The sequence below is a fragment of the Argopecten irradians genome, chromosome 11 (assembly GCF_041381155.1).
Source record: "Argopecten irradians isolate NY chromosome 11, Ai_NY, whole genome shotgun sequence".
NCBI lineage: Eukaryota > Metazoa > Mollusca > Bivalvia > Pectinida > Pectinidae > Argopecten > Argopecten irradians.
This window is the reverse complement of record NC_091144.1, coordinates 27,254,788-27,270,068: the sequence shown is the minus strand read 5'-3', so window position 1 is coordinate 27,270,068 and position 15,281 is coordinate 27,254,788. Positions and strand designations below refer to the sequence as shown.

Sequence of the window (15,281 nt, the reverse complement as noted above, 5' to 3'; positions counted from 1 at the left end):
TCAAATTCATTTCTTTCATATACATTAAAAGAACTTTTTTACTGCATTTAGTTTATTGAATGGTTCTTACTTTTCTTGCATAATCGTCCATTTGGCGCATGCTCTGCCTGTGTTTCTCTAAAACAGCCAAACACTTAGCAGACGACACTACGACCGCAGGCGTGCCTTCCGAATCATCGTCTGCGAGAGGCTTGGGGTCAAATGTAGATGGCGCTTCGCCTGGATTTGATACTTCCGGAACACCATTGGTCTAGAAAGAAGGAAATATTCGTCAATACAGCGGAATGACGTAAATAACATAGGTCATGGTAATGACGTTAATGAGATTACATTGTATCTTTTAACAAAAGCCGCGCTACATCTCATAATGATTACAACCTTACTTCCAAGTGTTATTCTAATTAAATTGAGATGCATTTATTCGAGACGGGATTGAAAAAATATTGAATAAATTAATGTTTCATTTACTTTTTACCCATTCAATTTTTTTTACCCACCTTGATTGGGATTTATTTCTCTTTAAAGGCCCACTAACTTTAACTTTGTAGAGTCGCAAAAATATATTATTTAACAGCTAGTAATACACTTATCATCAACCTCTAAACAATTTAATTAAAATGAATTAAATGTTAATTTTCATAACGAGGGTCGTCTTATGTTTCCCGCCGTCGTCTTAATCACCGCGCGTTATATTAGTTGACTATTACTGCGCCAGACGGCAAAACAGCGAACTGAATCTTCACTTTTAAATCGATTACGCCAGGAAACCTGCATTTGTTTGGTGTTATATATTAGGCCATCATAAAGTTTCTTATTATGCTAGAAACTTTTATTTTTTGTTTCGGAAAGGTAGTGGGCCTTTAAAATAGTATTATAGACATAGACTCTGAAAAATATAAGATAGAAAATCTTTACCATTGGTTTATCAGGAGTCTGAACTGGTGGTCGATTTTCGTTCCGGACGATGAACTTCTCTAACACAGACTCGTCTAATTCCTCATCTCTTCTCTGACAGGAAATGAAATACTGACACACTTGCGTATACGCTACATCCGGTTTAGACGGTATATAGGCAAAGATTTCTAGTCCGTATTCTCCTGCCATTGGCAAGGCGAGGGAAACATATGCCTTTGTATCGTTATCTTGGACAACTTTGACACATTTCTGGAGTTCCGATTCCTTCCATCCATTCCGACAAAACCGATATAGGAGATGGACTGGTCTAGTTTTGTTAATTTCGAAATTGATAGATTTTTCAGCGATAGTTATGATTCCGCGTTGTTGTACGGGGTGAATACAGAATCGCTCTGCTCTTTCACCAGGTCCCCAGGTATGATCCCAGCATCTTGGAAGAGGGTCATCTTCGATGCAAGCTCTGTCTATCTGCACTTTGTATTCAAGCACCTCTATAAATCGTGTTCTGTTTAGAGATCGTTCTTCTTGGCGCTTAGCAAACAGTTTTAGGTAATATAACCCCGGAGGCGGGGACCTGAGTACGAAACTTGCACGGCCATTTTGAATTTCGTGAAAAACAAAATCCTTGAGGTTAACATCGCCGCACTGTTCCTGGTTATTCTCGGCGGACACGAGTTTATACGAGAACTTGATGGGCGTGCCAAGACCAATGTCCCACTTGACTTGTCCTCGACGAGTTTCGATAACCGCCTTCACATTGGATATAAAGTTAAGGCCACATTTAAAGAAATGTGGTTTAACGAATGGTAAATGTTCAAATTCGGACGAGCTAATTGGACGATCGACCAGTTGCCAGCTGGGTACTTCTGACCAATGACTGAGCTGCAACTGATCCGGGTCTGTTAAAAAATAGAAATCACTGTAGCTGTCGGATCTCTCCTGCAACCAAACAAAGAACACAAGTAATCGGTTAGTCATTGAAAGTAAATAGTTACGATTTTACAAAAATCTGTGTCGTCTTTCATCTTCATTTAGGTCAGACAGGTACATACAAGGTATAAATACAAATTTTTGATGTTCCTTAAGTAAAAGATATTTCAAGAAATATACAATGGTAGAATTTTAATTAAATCAGAATTTCAGCTTTTTGTATATATAATATTATAGTGTTCTTGTGATAATTTCATTCTATTGGTGTAAGGAAACATTCCTTACATTTGAAGCTTGGCGACTTCCCCATTTAGGATCCACCGGAAACCAATTTTCCTTGATGAACACCACGTTCCAGCAATGCCGGAACTTGTCCAATGCGCATGTTTCACCGGGGCAATAGTCCTTGCCCTTAGCAACACCCGTCACTACTTTGCAGTATATACCGGAATACCTGTGAAAAGTGTTTTTATTGAATTAAAATGTAAAGTAAAGGCGGCAAAACTAAATGAAATCACACTTTTGTCATCTGAAGTATCAATTCTAGAATAATGATATCTTTTGTAGATGTCAGGGCATACACGATATTTACCATTAAGACAATAATTGATGTTTAATCAAGTTAATACAAATATACATATAAGATAATTAAGTTTGCTTTTGTTGTCTGTGCAGTCAGTACCTCAATCCATATAACGCATATTGTCATGTATTTTTTCATAATACATTTAATTATTTTAAAGACATGTACATTAATTCTGATTTTTTTTAAATCAAATTTTACAATGATGGTAATAAGCCTAGTAAATACAGAGTCGTCTGTTCCTGCTTTTAACGGATGAAATCTACTGTTCATTGGCGGTGTAGCATCTTTAAATGGCCTGCACCTCTAACATATATGTACATGCCTACGATATGCAAATGTTTTTTTCTGTTTTGTTTTCTTTCCCCCCCGTGACATAACATGTTAATCTACGTAGATGACAATGATAAATGAGCTCATTTTTACACAAATGATGCGTAATACAAGTTGTTTATTGGTACAGACGAACTTTGTATAATATGTATATGACAATTTAACATGAACAATTAATACGGAAGTGGACGCCTTACTTTTTATGTTAAAGGAGATTTGGTTTTCATTTATAAATATGTGTCTTATTATTTTCGCAAAATGATATTATCTACAGATTTTAACGTGCGAACAAAAATTCAGAACTGTACTTACAAACACAAAATCTGGAAAATCTGTGCATGAGTCCTCTGCCCCTGTTGGAACTCTTTCATCAAATATTCCACTGTATTGTTCTCTGTTTCCTCTGTAAAAATAGGGTTGGTGAAATCCCGTAAGGTCAGCCATTGAAATATAGCCCTGTTAAGAAACGAAATATTATACATTAATTTTGTTAATCCTATTTACTATCTTGAACTCGGTTGTAGAGTCTTCATATGTCCCGACATATAAGCAAAAGTCTTCCAACTCTGGCTCGTGAGTTCGAATCAGGTAGTCTACTGACCGTAGGTCGGTGGTTTTTCTCCTGGTACTACGTCTATCCTTCCCCTCATAAACTCACACGTCCTTACATTGTTTATATCGAAAATACATTGTATATCTCGAACATACATACAAATCTCCAATGTACATTGTGTATGTCGAAAGTACATTATATATATCGAAGGCCTCGATACAGTTGTTTTATACGCTAACGTTGGTTTTTGAAACACTCAAACTCGCCCTACTCATAGCACTTTAGTATTTGAAATCGTTTCGATATAATTCTGAAATTTTCGAAATGAAGGGGCTCGTTTATGTTAATCCAATACGGCTTATTCCGATGAACATCATTGCGCGCTTCATAGGAACTTTGAAAGAAAAAAAACATCGGACAGAAAAAGTCAGAAATAAAAATCAATACATTAAAAAACAAATATGACCAGAGAAATACAAATATTGAAATACAATCCTTTTAAGCGAGTGAATATATAAAGCTGACCACTAAACCAGGTTCATGCTGGGTCACCCGCTCGCGTGCTCTATGAGGACAGCACAAGTACACTGTAAATACTACTTAGTTGTGTCAGTTTACTCAAGTTACCCGGATCAATAAGACTTCATTTCCTTTATTACGCTCGGCCCAAATAGCCGATGTCTATTTTGCGGTACCTGCTTTCCTTCCCGTTAGCCGTGCGGACCAGTTCCTCTGGTACCAGATTTGTATTGACAATGCTATTGAAATGGGATTAGGGCAAGTCAATACCTCACAAACGGACGGCAAAACTGTGTGTGCATTATAGAATGAGTTCGTTTTCTGTTGTACGAATAATTATTGATGTAACTGCCAAATCAAAATGGCGTTTTATTTGCTGTCGTTGCACATCATCCCGATATAGGATAGCCGTGGGGAAAGTCAAATGATTGAACTTAGATACGAAAAGCATTTTACTGAAGGACCTGCAGTGTCAGCATGATTGGTTATAAATATTACCAGGAAACTATGATCACTAGGGAAAAAACGAAACTGACAAATGATGAACATCTATAATGTTATTTCTTAGACAAAGGACAATTTGGTAATATTGGAATGAAAATAGGAAAAAATCTTTAACGACACATATTTATGTGAAAATAAGTTAAAATTAAGGTGAAAGGAAGAGCAAATAATAAATTTCATGACTACAGCGACAAAAATTTAGTATCTCAAATTCAACAGGAACAAGAAATTGGTTAAACAGAGTCGATGGAATATTAAACATTAAAGCAAAAATGTAGTGGATGTGTGAGGGTGAATACGTGTGTACATCCTCAATAGTACATGGCCGGGTTCCGGTCACCTATATACAGATGATCTCTACACCCCTTGACTATCTCATAGTAAAACTGAAGGTAGCTCAGAGGAAGGAAAAAATCTGAACCAATTACATGCCTGCAAAGATTACCTATGAAGACTACAGAGAGCGACGCCTAACTTCAAAGCCACTTAGTCAACCGCAGTGTACCGTTATAAGGTATTCTGATGTGCACCAAAGCATTGAAGTTGTAGCCTCCGATTTTACTATGATATAGTCCCGGGGTGTAAAGATCGTAAGTGATCGGAACCCATGGAGTATCGAGGATAGAAGGTGGTAGGATAGCACGTTTGCTCTCCACACCCAACAGAAAAAGAAATCAATGAGAAAAAAAACTTGAAGAGAGAGAGAGAAACTACATAACCATGTGTTTTGGACAGGGGAAACAGAAGGTCAAGATATTTTGCCTAAATGAGTCCATACCTGATGACAATCCATGGGGCGTTAGTTTCTCAAAACTCAATAAAATCTCTTTAGAAATTTAATATATTCTCTCATACCTACGAGTGTAATACTCTCTTATCCCATGCATTTTATGGCTACCCACAGGGACCTGGCACGAAAATGTTTAATCAACAGTATACATATATATATTATAGTATCATATATATGTATACTGTTGGTTACAATTTTCGTGCCAGGTCCCTGTGTGGCTACCCATGCAATACGTCCTCGTGACGTCACGGCGTCAACGAAACTACTATTTCTCGTTAAAATTGTAGCTTCATATCTAGAAAATAGACTCGTGTTGCTGTAAAGGGGGCAAAAAGCAGGATTTGCGTTAAAATATTACGCAAATTCTACGTATTGATAGAGGCAAACAGCAGGATTTGCGTTAAAATATCATATAAATTCCACGTTTGGATATTAGACTTATAGTCGCTTGTTTCCTACAACTTTTTGCCGAAAGTATTTAAAAGGGAGGAATATTTTAACTGTGAAATTTCAATAAAAACGCCGATTTTTGATAGAAAAATACTGTTCGATAAGGATAGAAATATTCTACACTTGGATCTCAAAATGTCGTAAAACCCTCGGCAAGTCTGATGTGTACTACATTCTTTGACCCTCGGGTAGAATAAAAGCAGTCTAACACTATGTGCATAAAGAGGCATGCTGTTATATGTACAAGGCTGGACGGCCATCTAAAACAGAGATCTATCCGTCTTCATCAAACCTACGTCGTCTTTAAATTCACCTTGTACTGTCATCTCAGTTATTCAAGTTAAAGTTAGGTTACGCTGGTATGAATAGGATAATAACCATGTTATCTCTTTAATCTGGGTTAACATCATATTGCGTTTTTACGCACAAGGGATATATATCTTTGAGATCTATTTATTTCCTTTAAGGGATTTTACGTTTTATAAAGCCATTATATAGGTACGTAAAACTCCTAAAATAAATAAATAAATCAGATACATGTGAGGAGTTACAACAATAAATTAAAATTATAACTCATTTAAAATCGCTGAAATTTTTCAGCAGAAGTTTGCCAAAGGCAAATGCACAATATCGATAACGTTAAAATTCCAATGTATACTAGACCTGGCCAATTTGACATGAACACAATATCAAGTTTGTTTATGGGAGGGAATGAGACCGAACAGGAGTAACAACAATATACCCATGGTTTATACCTAGACTTTCGTCCGGGTTGGTTCAATGGTTTATACCTAGACTTTCCGTCCGGGTTGGTTCAATGGTTTTATACCTAGACTTTCCGTCCGGGTTGGTTCAATGGTTTATACCTAGACTTTCGTCCGGGTTGGTTCAATGGTTTATACCTAGACTTTCCCGTCCGGGTTGGTTCAATGGTTTATACCTAGACTTTCCGTCCGGGTTGGTTCAATGGTTTATACCTAGACTTTCCGTCCGGGTTGGTTCAATGGTTTATACCTAGACTTTCCGTCCGGGTTGGTTCAATGGTTTATACCTAGACTTTCCGTCCGGGTTGGTTCAATGGTTTATACCTAGACTTTCCGTCCGGGTTGGTTCAATGGTTTATACCTAGACTTTCCGTCCGGGTTGGTTCAATGGTTTATACCTAGACTTTCCGTCCGGGTTGGTTCAATGGTTTATACCTAGACTTTCCGTCCGGGTTGGTTCAATGGTTTATACCTAGACTTTCCGTCCGGGTTGGTTCAATGGTTTATACCTAGACTTTCCGTCCGGGTTGGTTCAATGGTTTATACCTAGACTTTCCGTCCGGGTTGGTTCAATGGTTTATACCTAGACTTTCCGTCCGGGTTGGTTCAATGGTTTATACCTAGACTTTCCGTCCGGGTTGGTTCAATGGTTTATACCTAGACTTTCCGTCCGGGTTGGTTCAATGGTTTATACCTAGACTTTCCGTCCGGGTTGGTTCAATGGTTTATACCTAGACTTTCCGTCCGGGTTGGTTCAATGGTTTATACCTAGACTTTCCGTCCGGGTTGGTTCAATGGTTTATACCTAGACTTTCCGTCCGGGTTGGTTCAATGGTTTATACCTAGACTTTCCGTCCGGGTTGGTTCAATGGTTTATACCTAGACTTTCCGTCCGGGTTGGTTCAATGGTTTATACCTAGACTTTCCGTCCGGGTTGGTTCAATGGTTTATACCTAGACTTTCGTCCGGGTTGGTTCAATGGTTTATACCTAGACTTTCCGTCCGGGTTGGTTCAATGGTTTATACCTAGACTTTCCGTCCGGGTTGGTTCAATGGTTTATACCTAGACTTTCCGTCCGGGTTGGTTCATTCTATCTGTGAATGATCTGAAATATTATCCGTACTTAATTCATTGTTATTTATTCTTTGAGATCTATTAATAACTTTTGTGTAAATGGCTTGACTAAATTTGTGAGCATGGTTGTTTTGTGTTTATATCTATTTTGTCGTTTTTAAATTTAAACAAGTAATTATCCATCCACGATACTCCAGTGGTTACTATCACTGTCGTTATATCTACCCTTGGAATATGTCATGGTAAATCTAAAGGCTTTATGTGTGATGTTACAGATGAGAAAGTAGTTTCTCCTTTGATTGAATAATAGTACACTGTGATTGACTATGTGACTTTGAAGTTGGAGGTCGCTCTGTGTCATAATTAAAGGAAATCTCTGTGAGCCTGTGATTGGTCAGTTTGTTTCTCATGAACTGCCTTAAGTTTTACTTTAACATATTCCAGGAGTGAATATATCAACATTGATAGTAACCCCTGGAATATCGAGGACGGTAACTACATTAAATGACGACGTGTTTTTTTTAAATCCTACCTTCAGAAGTAGATAATAACATACATGAGTACCTCGATCACGTGGCCACGTTGTCTCTACTATAGTGAAAAGGTCAAACATTGGTTTACCTGTCACTGACCGGAAAGTAAATGTAAAACCTGTATGTAAGTTAAGGATACAATGAATCGCGATGAGGGGTAATATAAATATGACTTTGGTGTATTCGCTAGTAGCAGGTATAAGATTTGATTTACCTGACCCTGTCCAGGTCCGTTTTAATGGCTTGAGAACCGTGTATGAGCTGCCAAATCAACTCACGGAAGAATCTGTGAGTAGAACCAGCGACCTGAAAAACAAAAGTTTGTTTTTAAATATTGAATTCGATATACATTTGTACACAAGAGACTGTAAAGTTGTTTGAAACCCTATACAGAACATATACAATGAACTAACGATAGTCCGGAAAATTCTCAGTCCGAATGGAAATGTCAGAGAACGGTTTACCGTAGTGTAACATATTTACAAAGAATACCAAAAAAAAAATCAGCAGTTCGGGTAATTCGTAATCCGGACTTTTAAAACTGGGATCGAAGGTGTCCGGATTATCGAGGGTTTATTGTACACAAGCAACAGTAAGAGGCGTAAAGTGATATCAAAACATGTCGAATATATACCGATCATGTGACTGCCATAGACCCTAAGGGATATTGAATGTTTTTTCACAAATATCCGTAAGCATACTACCCTGACATTGCTAAATGACGTCGGTTAAAAAAGGCATAGGAATGTTTCTAAAACTAAAAGTATGGCATGCCTTCAAGTTTCATTATACGTTTTCTCCGCCTTGGAGTCGGTTTTTCAGTGTCTGATAATGGCACCCAATTTTCTTATATTCCTACATGTTCCTAAATTGACAATTAGGCAATTGTCTAATTACGGAGAATGATTCCGAATCAACATGGTCACGCCATGCACCGTAATCATTACTACTCTTGCGTTAGATCTTCCGCCGATTCATATTGAAACTTTTGCTTGAGTGTACTCTGAAAGATAAAGTGTTATACCGAAATCCCGTGGTTAAACGACAATCGTTTGCAGGCAGTCAAATTATTTTGAATACAGTCCAAATCAATATAAATACATCAACAAGCACCTACATTATGTATCTCTTTCTACATAGTAAATCAGATCCCCTTCAATCGAACTACTTGGCACATCAAGTATATCGGCTTTTAATCACAATACAGATTGATTTAGGAAATGAGTATTCATCTGAAAGTGTTAGATGTGAATGTTATTGCAGTGCGCTACCTATCGGATTACCATACATGTATATATATGTACTCGACATCTCCAATTTTCATAACATCATATCATTGTTATATCTTATTTCATCGTATTGTATCTCATCGTAAAGTGCCACATAGCATCGATGGTATCATATCGCATTTTGTCACGTAGCATTTTAATATACCGCACAAGTATCAAACATACTTTTCATTGGAAGGAAATGGTCACGTGACAAATCATGAATCATTATACCACAGCCATTGTGTCTTCGGCGGTGTTACCCACGATGGAAACTATATAACCATAGTAACGGTGGTAGTAACTCTTGCTATGGGATATAACACATTCCCATGGTACCGTTGTCAAAGACATCAGAAGTTTGTTTATCAGAGTTATGTCCCTTAATGATGTGAAACGAAGGGAAATAACTCTAGTATATCAGAATTAGAAGTTGTCTGCTGCCCATTTCCAAATAACACTTCAGGAAGCGTCAAGCTCGCCGCGTCATCAGAAGTGGAGAATATTTGGCAACAGAAATATAAACAAAGGAACAAAACTAAATATCTGTTTTAAAAACAAACATTACATTTAAAGAATGGTTGTCTATTTTTACTATTACTGTAGTATAATATTTTAGATAATTTTATTGATATGAAATTACGAATTACGACAGTGTTTATCCCTGAGGGTTTTTCATGGAACTATAAAGACATTGAAGCTAAAATCACACTCACCAGGAAATGAGTTTGGATATTCCTTCCACATAGAGCAATTAGGGGCAGATAACTCAGCACGGATAGTATATGTGATTGTATTCTTAAATTGTTTCGTGCCTTTGCTCAGCTAATGGCATCGCATGTTATGGTATATGTATCTAATCATCGCATCGTACGTACATAAAAGCTATCCAGCCGTACAATTGCTAGGACACCAATGTTCTTATAAATACATCTTATATTTTATGCATACATCGTGTAAATTAGTCGTTATTACATAGCATTTACATTGTTACTGCACGTACAATGAAGACTGGCTAATAACCAGCCCCTTTAAATGCCAGAATGTAACATTTATTGTCATAAAATCCCTAATCGCAAGATAGTACGCATTATCGTCTGATCAAGTGAGGCAGCCTGTTATTCTGTTTGAGTTATCTTCCTTTCACATCAAAATATGGCGCTGATTTGGAATGCGAGGTACGGGATAATATTTAGACCAAACACACCACGTTTAGTTTGGCGATAGATTGAGGGAGTGTAGAAAGGTTTAAAGATATTTGTGTACTTTGATTCAATCTATTATCCCTAATAGATCCTCATTATTGTACTTGCGAACACAAACGTCGGGGATCCGTCATTATACTTCGTGGCTTTTGAAGCCATCTTCCTCTAGCAGTTTACAATTAGCGTCGAGCGATGGAGGTCATGATTACTTGGATGCTGTTTTGTATTTACGTATATATCTACTGAATGTAGGTTACCGTTACTTAGCAGTAAAAACAACAGCTATATATCTAGCGAGATATTTGATGTTCAGGCAGTTAAGCCCCGCAGCCGACATAGTTTTAATGATGTATTGTTTAACCGTGGTCTTTGTTAAAGCGGAATCACCCTAAGGTTTTACTAGATACGAGAAACCGAAGGCAGTGTATCGCTTACCGTAAAAGACAAAAGTCTTTCCAAAAACACCAAACGCTCTCGGCATCATTATAACAGTTATAACACCTATTATTACATTTAGACCGAAGATGGACATTTCTTGAAGCAAAACGCACATGTATTTAAGCGCGCGTGACCTAGATATGAAATAATAATATTTATGATAAGTACATTGTCATTATTTTAGGATTAGCTTGAATATATGGTTTATGTACGAAAATTTTATTAATTTTTTTCTTTGTTTTCAAACTAAATCCAACAGAGAAATTTTCTTCTCTAGCCTTTGTGTGAAATCATCACGCCATTTTTTTCAGCCAATCAGAAGCGACGTTACATACTGCGACGCCATTTTTTCCCTTAATGTGTCGATAAAGTAAGTTTCTACGCAAATGAAAATGCTCGTAACAACCAAAATTGAATTAGTTATATTTAAAAGTCGAATGATATATGTCTTAAAATATGTTTTAACTTACTGTCGAGATATCGAGCATGCAAATCAATATCAGACATAGAAATGTAGAAACGTTCTGATTCGGCTACCATGTTTCATATTAACAAATGGCAAACAAATTGCTGGTGTTATCACAACTGTTGTTTTTATGATTTCTATTGAATTTTTTCAAGTTACAGCATTTTCTGCAATTCTACTGACGCAAGATATATACAATTTTACAGAAACATCGATAAGTGCTTGCTTCGGCATGCTAACTGTGAATGGCATGGCAAACATACAGACAGACTTAATTGTCCGTCTGCTCCTTCAGTATAAAACAGCTGACGTATGTGTATTTAAATGGCCTGATAAACAATGGAATTATGATTTCTTTCAGACAAGAAAGCATTGGAATTTCTCCCTCCAGGACTTGTATCAATTTTATCACTACTAACGTAGTTAATATATATTTTGACATGGAGGAATCGAACTCGTCACTATTCTAGATAAACTTTTTCGTACATCTTCATCAGCCATATTGAAATCTGGCTATTCTATAAAATCTATAAAAAAATCATTATACTCCCCCACCCTCAAATCTAATAATATAGTTTTGTTTTGTCTCGCAACACGTGGATATAATTATACAGTTTGGATGATTTTTATTAGATATGAATAAATTATCAATCATATATGTAATACGTGATAGTTCCATGGCGGAAAACAACATGTTATCGTATTATCAAAGGAACGCAAAATCTACGGCAAGTAAGACCTCGATCTAGCAACCCAGATAACGCTGTCACACTTAACAATATCATCGCGGTTGTTATATGTTTATTGAAAGGAATGAAATACAGTTACTGAAGCATTGAACGTTTTTCAGTTGACATTCATAGCCAATATACATGCCAACTGTACAAAGGTAAATTCCACGAAGCGCGCGTGATATTTTTCATCTATTATGAATAATAATTATCGTCAAAGACGGAACAATCATTTGAACAGTCATATTCCGTGATCGCTGGTGCGACATTTGTGTGACGTCACAATGATAATGACGTCATAATAAGAGGATACCAGTTCATATAATGATAATTAATTTTTCTTTGTTTTCATACCAAATCTGGCTTTCTGATTGGCCAATAATTTTTTTGCATACCACTATGAAAAAAAATCGAGAATGGCGCGAAACCCCGACGTTATCGTGACGTCACAATAGAGACATTGACGTTGCGAATTGATTCGAAAAAAAAGAATCCCTTGAAAAACCACTATAATTTTACATTTAAACATGTTTCATTTTATCAAATAGAGTATAAAATTAATTATAAGTATTAATGTCACTATTTTTTAATTTTATCGGGGTGTGAAAAAAAATTGTTTGCAAACTACGCGGATTCACACAGTTTGCAAACATTTGTTTTTTCATACCCCGATAAAATTAAATAATAGTGACATCAACGCTTAAATGAATTGCTAACGGCGCTTGGCAAGTAAAATGTAATCGTATGATAATAAGCAATTACGCCATACCTTCGCCGCATGTTCGTCAACGTCCTTGAACTTTGACACGTCTTGAATGAGCTCGCACTTTCGGATCCGAGGTTTCTTTGGATGCGGTAAGGGTCCTTTTTCCTGTAGAATGTTCTTCAGTTCGAATGTTCCCGGGACTATCAATTTTTTCGTCATTGTGTTGGAGTGTGTGTCAAAGATATGTTAATGTCATTTTATTCTGAAAAATAAAGAAAAAATACGGTAATTTGATGAATGCAAGTCATAAATGTTCTTATCCACTCCCTCTTGACAGTGTACCACAGTATAGGTAGACAATTCTTACTATTTTGATATAAGTTCTTCGAATCTCTACGATTTCATAAAAAACTGTCGTTTTAACATTCATCTCACAACGTTTGGGCGACAAACTGAGACTACCAAGATCCGTTAAAGACACATCAGCATTGTCGGAAATTGCTAAATTACGACATTACGCAATCTCAGAAGTCCAATTCTTTTCTGATCAGACAATATCTAATTGACTTGTATTTCCAAGATTAAGTGCCGAACTGTAGGGGTCGTTGATTGACATACGACGCTGCTATCAACACCAGTGTGTGTTAATGATATACTGTTCACGTTTGGCGAGGAAGAGTCTGACAGTTATCACCGAGGTGCTATGTTAAATGATGAAAACGCGTTTTCAATCCGTATTCCGATCATCTCAGACATTTCTCATCTGCTTGTCAGCTAATGTAAAAAGGTGGTGTTTGTTTTAGGTGCAATATGCTTCAGTGAGATAGCACTATAGTTTATGTGCGAGTTTTCGCTATCACAAGGAGACACAGCACGAGCTAGCATACCACAGTCTCCTAAAACACAGATAAGCACCACACAACGCATTGCCAACGTGAAGAGACCGTCCTCAGATGACATCAGTTGTTCATATACGATGTTAACAGCATAGTCGAGTCGACCAATCAGCCAACAACCAGCCAACCAACAATCAACCAACAATCAATCAGCCAGCTAACCTTATAGTGAATAGCAGTTTGAGCAAAATGTATCTAGCATTCATGCTTGTGGTTAATTAATCTTGCAGTAAATTGTAGTAACTCACTAATTAGCGACTACCTTTTCATAATATGTGAATTTTACGTATTCGAATGTTATGGAAATAATACTATTACAATAAGTAAATAGTTGCTCATCAATAATTGTATAAAAAATATATGTTTTCAAAGTAGCGAGCAGTTTAAATCATCATGAAGAGAAATCCATTATGATTCAGATAAAATGAATGGAAGAAAATTGCTTAATATCAAGACATTTATAACATCTCAGCTAAACGTAAATCGCGACTGGTCGTTCACTGGCCTACGTGTATTGTATCAGAGCTGATATTATAGGATTTACAGAAATTTGATTGCCAATTCACCGAAAAGATCCTGTCCTGGCCCCAATTACTCAAAACAAACTTAAGTCAAGAACTGACTTAAGTCAAACATTTTTTATATATGTTACTTAAGGAGAAAAAAGTTTAGACTTAAGTCTAAAATATTTGTTTCGAGAAATCGGGACCTGACCTCGCTTTAACACTCGCCGTGCCAATTAGCACCGCTCCAAGACTAAGTTCTCCAGAATGAACTTTGCTGACGGTCAACCGTGTCGAGAAGAACGACTTAATCGCGATACCATACATCCAAAATATCCTCCCCAGCCCTCCATTGTTGTCATTTTATACATGTAGAAATAGATCATGAAACCAAAGCACCGGACGTGCAATTTGTAACATACGCCAACACAACCTATACATAATTTCGGAAGTAAATATACTCGTCTCTTCCACTGTCAGACTCTGTATCATAGTCAGACTCTGTATCATAGTCAGACCCATACCAAATCAACGCCAACACAACTCTCTCGTCTGCAACTTTAACGAACGATTTCTTTATACCGAGATGCAGTTATTTGCGGAAAAATATGGGGTTGAAGCCAACATGCGCCATTGTTGAAACTAAGGAACAAAAAAGGCATCATTTCGACAAAAAGAAACGGTTCTCACTTGTTTCGCCATAGCCATGAATATTATACGGTATGAAAATGAACTTGTCAACAACTCTTTTCGTCGTATTTCAGACATTCCCTTGAGCATAAAAACCCGAACAAGAGTAACAATAGAGTAGTTACTGTTCGACCGCCTTCATAACTCCGCCTATTTCAAAGTTTTGTCTCGTTGGCTACACTGTTCTGTTAGCGCTAGATACTTACTGACCTACCGCCGACATAGCACCGTCTATTGTTCTAATTCGTCTCGTTGACTACAATGTGGTGTCGTAAGTAAGTTCTCGACTTATACCGTCTACATAAATGCTACAAAGCCCTGTTGCGAAGTTTCTCCTCGTTGACTACAACAGTATGACGGTTATTGATGTACCGCCTACATAAGGTCGTTTATTGCTAAGTTTTGTCTTTTGACTTTTCCCTCTTTGCG

General features: G+C 37.0%; 1 protein-coding gene across 8 annotated transcripts in view; it reads right to left on the bottom strand.

The window, feature by feature from the left end:
• The window catches only part of LOC138335163 (uncharacterized), a 45,674-nt gene that overhangs the window by 8,699 nt on the left and 21,694 nt on the right, over positions 1 to 15,281 (bottom strand). For all 8 annotated transcript variants that reach the window (XM_069284125.1, XM_069284124.1, XM_069284126.1 and 5 more), the window contains exons 2-7: positions 12,827 to 13,025; positions 8,164 to 8,255; positions 3,074 to 3,217; positions 2,131 to 2,299; positions 916 to 1,854; positions 71 to 250 (exon numbers count right to left, since the gene is read on the bottom strand). In XM_069284125.1, the coding sequence (XP_069140226.1) occupies positions 71 to 250; positions 916 to 1,854; positions 2,131 to 2,299; positions 3,074 to 3,217; positions 8,164 to 8,255; positions 12,827 to 12,982 (1,680 nt within the window). In that variant the 5' untranslated portion in view covers positions 12,983 to 13,025. The remainder of the gene's footprint in view (positions 1 to 70; positions 251 to 915; positions 1,855 to 2,130; positions 2,300 to 3,073; positions 3,218 to 8,163; positions 8,256 to 12,826; positions 13,026 to 15,281) is intronic.